At 30.6% G+C, this 8365-nt stretch overlaps 1 protein-coding gene across 1 annotated transcript; it reads right to left on the bottom strand.

The window, feature by feature from the left end:
• Nucleotides 1-2880: 2880 nt before the first annotated feature.
• On the bottom strand, nt 2881-6578 carry LOC137826625 (outer plastidial membrane protein porin). The gene is made up of 6 exons (XM_068632670.1): nt 6339-6578; nt 6133-6200; nt 4557-4667; nt 4011-4097; nt 3718-3926; nt 2881-3488 (listed from the first exon to the last, which is right to left on the bottom strand). Exons 1-6 carry the CDS (start codon nt 6385-6387, stop codon nt 3182-3184), a joined length of 831 nt encoding a protein of 276 aa, XP_068488771.1. The 5' UTR covers nt 6388-6578; the 3' UTR covers nt 2881-3181.
• Nucleotides 6579-8365: the final 1787 nt, after the last annotated feature.

Genomic DNA, 8365 nt, shown 5'->3' with positions numbered 1-8365 from the left:
TTTGTCTAAATGTAGTAAGATTTTTTTAATAAAGGTTCAAAATTACATATTTATTAAATCAGTTCAAAGTACTTCATCTCTCTCGCATTAATTACAAAGTCTCAATCTTTTTCTTCCTTTGGCTAGACGCTTCTTTTTCTTTACTTTTTGTTTTGTTCGAAAGAGACAAAAACAAAATGTTAGCTTTGTTTGTTCTTTCTTGCTTTCTCATATTAGCAAAGATACTAATATATATATAATTATTGACATACTTATATAAAAAAAATACTGTATTTTTATCGAATGGATTTTTATGTTTTGTCAAATGAATTTTGATTGTCTTATATTAGAAAAGTTTATACATTTCAATGATTAAAAATATAATTTAATAAGATATTTACCCTACATTGAAATGAATTTTCTGCACATAAAAGAAATTAATAATTGTTTTTTATCTTCATTTAATGTATTCGTTTTGTTTTCAATTTTTAGCAATAACTTTTGGAAAAATAAATAAAATAATAATACATAGATATCACATGATGAATGTTTTAAAATATATCACAGAATTCCTTAAATAATTGATAAATATTTATTGCACTATAGTATTTATATTATCTTTAACCTCGTCATTATAAATTTTAAACATGAATATTGAATAGTATTAATTTAATTTATAACTTTACATGTTTAATTAATAATACATTTAAATTTCATATGATAAAACTATTTTTTTGGGTATTTTTTTATAAAATACCTACAAAGGTATTAGAATTTGAATATTAAAGTTAAATAAACTATATACTCATAAATTTACTTAACTATAAATGTTTAAAACAATTATCCATGAGACATGTATTACTACGAATTATAAATGTAAAACGGATTGCACCATTTAAATTAAAAGTCATGTAAAAGAACTATTACATTATAAAAGAAAATTGTAAAAAAATCTTCACTACACACGCATAGTTTTGGCTCTCACCCTCTTCAACTTTTTAGGATAATGTATTTGTGACGGTGGTTGCATCTGTACAATGCCATGGCTGATAAAGCAGTGATGCCTTCTATAGGCTCATCACCACAAGGTAACGAATCCAAATATAGATTTTGATCTTGCTTACTTTTAAAAGTAGTCTTTTAACTCTAACTCAACTTTTTGGGGGGTTCGATAATAGTCTGATAGCAGGTGATACAATAGGGTCAACAAATTTTTGGTATAATAGATTTTAAATAGTTCTGATTTTGTATTAAGGAGTAAACTTTAAGTCTAACTGAACCTTATAAAATCGATTTATAAGATAAAGTTTGCAACCACCTATAAAAAATAAAATATCATAATTTTTAATTGATGTGAATCTTCGGTCATGTAGAATGATTGCTCTTCAATGTGCATAAATTCTGTTACAAAAAGGCTACATCCTTTTTTTTGTGTTTAACATTAATGATCATTGATTGGTGTGCTGCTTTAAAAGCTGATAGTATTTTGCATGTGTTCTATTATTGGAGCTAGTTTGTGTTCTAAAATTGATGATGGTGCTTTTAAGCAGAGAAATGAGATAACAAAGGCTATATAGAAGAGAAGCTCGCAAAGGTGCTATCTAGGTCTATTAGCTCTTTTCTTTGTGTTTATCATTCTTTTATGTAAAATATTGTCTCTATAATATCATTAAAGCATGAAAAAATATTACTCCTTGAAAATTCATTTCTTTACCTTGGAGATGAGTAGCATAATTTCAAGATATATATTCTAGTTGTTTATCAACAAATTTTATTGCTCTGAGGATAGTCTGTGGCATGTTGGGTCTCAAAAAGTAAGAATTCCTAGAACTAGAAGTGTTTTGAATAAAATATCAAATAAAATCAAGTGTTAGTTTCAATTGTTTTGGTTCTAAATTAAAATCTTACTACAAAAATTTTAGTAACACTTTCTGACCCTAACATTTTCTACATAGGATGTTTTGGGCTAATACTAGTTTTTAGTCGAAGCATCAAAATATGAAGTTCCTTTAATCAAAAATTATCTTCAACACACGTTGTAATTTCTAATACAGCTCTAGCATAAACAGCACGAAATAAATTATTTATTCATTTACGAACTAGGACTACTGGGAGAGGAGAGTAATTCGGTATACTGAAAGAGATACAAACATTACTTCAAGTATCTCAATAACTTCTGACAATCCATTCCAACTTAATGGTTATTTGACTAATCATTAGGAAATCGTTGCCCACAGTTGTTTCAATGAAAACCTAAAACACACCAAGTAATTTGAAAATATAATTTTTCCTTTTCAGACTTCATTAAAAAAACTACTCTATTATATTTTCCCATTCTTTATAAAAAAAAGTATTTATTTCAATGCAAAACAATGAATTCAATCTGCAAGGGTAGATTTTCATGCCAAACCAAGAACCTAGAAAGTTAGCTTATTGCGAAATCCCAAGAAAATTCCAACGTGGTCCCATTGCTTTGGACGTCACAGACTAATTTTTGTGTTATGAAAACCCTCATTTACTCCTAGGTAGATGTTCTGGAAAGAAAGCCAGTGTCATTGCAACAACACACAACAGACTCATTTTCTGAAGCCGTACCCGGTTTCAATCAAAATCATTGAGCTGTAATTTCAAGGGCTCAAAAGTAGTATTAAAATCATATTTTGAAATAAATTAATGAGTTTGCATTCGTTAAGGAAAAATATAATTTGAAAACAAACATTATTAGAAGTCTCACGGCTAAAAAGGAATTCATAGTTGAAGGCAGATTAGACAGGAATAAAGCATAATGAGCGATCTATCCCTACCATATGTATTTCATCCAAAGATGCAACATTGCAACAAAGCAAATGAAGGAAAAAAAAACAAACATTTAAAAACATACGATGAAAATGCAAGGGAATATTGCAGAAAATATCCATCAAATCAGAAGATATAAAATTTCGCATGTCAAAACCTCAATAAAGAGAGTACCAATCCTCATGCAACAAAAGAGGCTTGCTGAGCTTGGGGCATTCAAGAGTCACAGTTGGTTTATAGAAAACCTATTTTATTTTTACAAAGTTGAATTGCTCAGATGCAACGAAAACACCATGAACACTTCTTACCCAAGAAGAGAACCAACTTCAAGAAAATGATTTAGTCTGACAGACTATAAGCTTCCTAACACCTACTTCAATTCTCTTGCCAGGATGGATAAAAATTCTTAGGGTTTGAGAACCAAACTCAATCCAACCTTGGCACTCTTCTCAATGGCCTTGGTGTCTACCTCACCAGAAATTGTAAAAAATGATTTGGGACGCCACTCATGCTGGATGAGAGCACTTGTCTTACCAAAGTTGGTGACACGTGCCTTCAATGTGGTCAATGGATCCAATGCATGTTGGGTACCAAGGATGAGAGTGTTCTCATTAGTTGAGAATCGATGAGTGACCTCAGCACCAACAGCAGTGTTGGTCAAGGGGTTAACTACATGATAATATGCAGCATTCAGAGCATCACCTTTGTCATTCCTGCACACAAGAACTCACCACATCACCAAAAAACTCATTCAAAATCAGTAGAGTATGCTACAGGCACAGGCCCAGGGAATAGTTTGGACAAATATATGCAATCTCAGGCACAGCTCGGAAAAGGGGGAAGTAGAAAACTGAAAACAACAAAAAATACATCTATAATGTGGACAATGCATTTTTTTCTAGGTGCAGACTGTTAACATTTTGAGCAGCAACTATTACTTACAGAGTCAACGAGGCAATCAAGTCATCCTTAGTGAAGCTCAGTCCAGCATTGGATTTTGTTAACTCCCCAATTTTGGTGTCAAAAGAAAGATCAGCACCAAGAGCAAGAATATTGGTTCCTACAACACCAGAGAAGTTAACAATTGGGTTTGCCGTCAACCCAACACTGGTGCTTATTCCAGCATAGTCATGCAAGTACTGAAGTTCCACCTGTTACATTAAGACAATGAAAATTCCAGCATGAGTTCAAGGTTTTTGAAAGCTTGTTATGCAAAAAATGCTTGACTATCTTACCTTTCCAGACCTCTGGTCAGGAACTTTGAAGTTAAAGATAGCCTTAAGACCAGGAGCAGGTTCATTGACAGTGATAGTTGTGAAGAGCTGGAATGCACACATTAATCAACATTAGCAAAATGGTCATAAGAATATAGAAATCATTAATCGATGAATGTGTGAACTTCCATTCAACATGGTTCATGAATGACGAATCTTTTACCTTAAATTAATGTATGTGAGTAGTAAAATAATAGTTTGACTAAACTTATTGAGAAAGTTGAGGAAGAGAGATTTTAAAACAATTTTGAAAAGGTGTTCTCAGAAGAAAAAAAAATATTGATCAAGAGAAAAAACTATACAAAGTATCCTAAAATATAATATAACAACAAATTGAATTTTCTGGAAACCCACCCACCAAGGGTAGTGGACCAACATGAAATATCAATACCAAAACTTGGATTGATAATTCTCTCCATGGCATATAAATCAGAAACACAGGAGACCAGACATCAATTAAAAATAGAAAAGAATCAACAAATATCCACACAAGAATACTGAGCTTACATTAGAATCTGTATCAACTTTGATATCAGTAGTGATGTTTTTGTTCTTCAACTGGGTGTTGACATCAGCCACAAACAGTTCACCTTTCCTGGTTCCTGATGAGGTAATAGCCTGAAGCAGAAGAAACAAATCAACATATTGCAAATAGAGGTTAAAATGATACTGACATAATGTGAATATCACAAATTTATCAGATATACTACTGTGTATCAACATCCATCCACCTCATCTAAGGCATCCACATTGCAAGGTATACATGACAGTTCATTATTGATATGCATGAACATAATTCAGCAATTTCCATAATGAATATTAAAACACAGTACGAAGTATACAAAAATAAATTATGAGAGAAAACAAGGCAGGGAGACAAGGCACACAAAATTTTAAGGCAACATGCTGGATCCCAAAGTAGCCAACCTTTATCAATTAACTAAAACAAAGGGTAGGCAACATAAATCACCAAAAAACAAAAGGGATATCAATCACAAAAAAACACGAGAAATGGTGATTTCGAATTTGTAAAAAAGCAGTACGCGTAGACTTGGAAGGGAAGAGCAGAGTGATAACAGCTAGAAGATGCATCACAAGTGCAAAACAGAGAGTGCCCACAGCTTAAGGAAAATATGGTAGATGTGTAATGGGGTTGGTTAGTGGTGCAAAACAGTGGGGTCATTGAATGAAATCAAAAGCCAATGAAGAAGGCTGGTTCCCTGATTCGCTGCATTACACCAAAAACTTTGATAAAAACCCTAAAAATAGTAGAAAATCTAATTATGCACTGCAAAAGTGTGTTTGATGCAAAAATGGTCACTCTGGCCACTGTTGACAAGTATACACGTGCTTGACATTACATACAAACAGACTCCACATGTTTATATAAAATGAAGTAAATCAGGAATATCTAATATAATTCTAAAAAAAGTTAAAACATAAATTTACGTTTAGTTGATAGCATATTACATTAAATTACATAAATCCAATTGGAAAATCCAGATTATTTCCATCATGAAGCCAAAGGAACAGCCAGTGAAAATAAAAGCTCATGTAAAACTATAATCCAATAAAAAATTGAAAATGGTAGAGAAGAAAATTGTGAAAACCACTAAAAAGTGAAAAATCACAACAAAACTAGCTACTTTTTTCATTCTAAAATAAAAGGATATGCTTATTTGGATTATCTATTCTTCCATTTTTTTTTATCAAAATAGGTTATAATCAAAATGCTGCTAAAATCCTTCCAGCTAAAAACCCATTTTGTTTTATCATTAAGAAGATTCAACACTTGGCAGTGGAATGAAGAACCAAAAGGCCAAGATAGAAATTGTTGTCATGACACAAACCCCAAAAAAAATCCTTTTGGAAAAATAAATCCATCACAAAGATTTCTTGCAGTCAAAATATAGATAGAACACAAATCTTACAACAAGACCAACCAGCCACTTGATTTTACCAACATTATCATCCACACAAGCTAAAAAAAACATCCAATAACAAACCCAACAGCAAAACAAATACCCATGCATGCATTGTGTTTCTGCTACAAAAATTGAAGCTATAAGAAATGGACACTCACAACTCCAGTGGGCGAGTAGGTGGTGACGGTGAACTTCTGGTCACTGTGGTAGTCCTTGAACAGCAGATCTACAAAAAACAAACAAAAACCAATTACAAGATTCATCAAAAAGCATCAATTTTTGACGGTCGGAAAAAATTCCCCCCACCCCCAAATCCCAATTCGGAATTCAAGAAAAGATAGAGGGAGAGAGAGGGAGAGAGTACCCCTGGCTTTCTTGCCGATATCAGTGTAGAGACCGGGACCCTTAGCCATGGCTTCGATTCGGAGAAAATGGGGATCTCGAGAAAATTGGTGAAGGAAGAATGGAGAGTGTTTGTCTGTCTGTGAAACCCAAACACTGTCTTTTGCCAATTAAATAAATACCTCAAAACCCTAATTTTCACCTTCTTTTCCGATACCTATTTTCTTGAAATTTTGAAAGTTAATCTCCACCGTCTGATCTCAAAAACGTTGCCGTTCCTTTGTGGATTCTTTTATATAAATTATTATGAAATTTTTTATTCCTTTATACATTAATAATAACAATAATAAAATAATTGTAATGATAAAATAAATAATAAAAATAAATAAATAATAAATAATAATTCGTATTTGTAATTAAATTTATTTGAAATTAAAAAATATTTCAAAGATACCATATCTATGTAAAATTATGTTATAAAACTTAATTTGAAGTAGCAATAAAGTTGCTGTATGTAATAACAATAATATTTATATCGAAATAAATAGACATATAGACAGGCAGCAAAAACACAAAACAAGTTCAAGGATAGAATAATTAAATGAATAAGGAAATTTTCAATACTAAATTACATTATTATTTTAACACAAAATCAATAATCTCTAGAATAAATTAAGTCATCGTTTGATTATATTTCTTTTCTTTTTGGAAATGTTTTTTAAAACAAAATTTATATTTTAAACTACGTTAGAGTTAAAACGTTAATTGTAAGAAATATATTAACATGTCATGATATTTTTACTGAAATGATTATTTCTAATTCAATTACAAAATGTATATAACTTTAAAAACACTTGTTTTATCTCTTTTAAAATTAAAAAATAAAAATAAAAAAGGAAATAAACTTAAATTAATAAATTATATACATTAAAATAAAAAGTGAATTATTAAAATTAGTTTTGATATAAGATATTTATTTCTAATAAAAGAATTGGCTAGCCTTTTATTATCAAACTCAAACAACAACTTTATCAAAATTATAATTATTATTAAATTCAAGTCCTTTCTACTACTAGTATCAAAGTTCCAAATTGGTGAAAATGATTATCAATTTTGATAATGATAAAATCCACTTTGTATGGGAGAATCCTTAAGTGGAGATAATCCTTCAACCAACCAACATTTTTCCAATAAATTTGGAAATATATGAAAAATTTTGGGACTTGCAAAGTCATAAAGTCATTTGTGTTTAATTCATACAAGATATGTTTAGGATTCTAACAATTGACACTTGTAACTTTTGTGGTTGATACTAAGTACGAAAAGTTGGATATTTGATACAAATTAATCACTAAGAGATAATGTTAAAGATTCTAATGACACACTGAATAAACTTCGAAAAATAATCTTGTTATGAATGAATAAGATATCACTTATATGAGAAATGACAATATGGATAAACCTAAACCTCATGCATATAATTTTGTTGATTTTTTTTAAGGACTATTGTTAATATCTCTCGTGATTTGATAAGTATGCTAGTCTTGGAACCCATAACAAGTTTGGATGAATAAGGGGTGGTTAACCATGAACTTACTTTTGCTATAAAAAAATTATACATTCATTCTATTAAGTTAAATACTAGTACTCATTTGGCTAAGATATAATAGAATAAGACTGGAATGAAGGATTCATAGTTTAAGTACATTCAAACTTTTGTTAGACTTTCTCATTGACTATCTCATAAAGAATTAGCTTTAACACTAAATAATAGTTTTAATGACCTAAACAATAGGATTATGAGTCTCCTATATTGGATGTAGAATTATCGGAATGTGCCTCTAAAGTTCATGGTATTTCCTCTAATCTCAAAGTTGAAGGCAAGATTGTCTTTGAGTTTTAGGATGACAAAATGTTGGAGGAAGAGGAAACCATGAGTGAGCAAGAGGATATAGAAGATGGTGGCACTCTATTTCAAACCAAAAAAAGCATCGTAAACCTACAAAAAAGACAACAAAAGCTCCTAAAAAAATTGCTAAAGATGATGAA

The sequence above is a fragment of the Phaseolus vulgaris genome, chromosome 8 (genome assembly GCF_000499845.2).
Source record: "Phaseolus vulgaris cultivar G19833 chromosome 8, P. vulgaris v2.0, whole genome shotgun sequence".
NCBI classification, from domain to species: Eukaryota; Viridiplantae; Streptophyta; class Magnoliopsida; order Fabales; family Fabaceae; genus Phaseolus; species Phaseolus vulgaris.
Note: the sequence above shows the minus strand (reverse complement) of the source record. Positions and strands in the feature narration are given on the sequence as shown.

What these genes read in the sequence shown, in the direction of transcription:
- LOC137826625 (XM_068632670.1), bottom strand. Translation starts at nt 6,387, where the DNA reads ATGGCTAAGGGTCCCGGTCTCTACACTGATATCGGCAAGAAAGCCAGG. An exon ending in TATCGGCAAGAAAGCCAGGG is followed by an intron (nt 6,201 to 6,338) that starts GTACTCTCTCCC and finishes TGTTTTTTGTAG; the next exon opens with ATCTGCTGTTCAAGGACTAC. An exon ending in CTGACCAGAGGTCTGGAAAG is followed by an intron (nt 3,927 to 4,010) that starts GTAAGATAGTCA and finishes TTAATGTAACAG; the next exon opens with GTGGAACTTCAGTACTTGCA.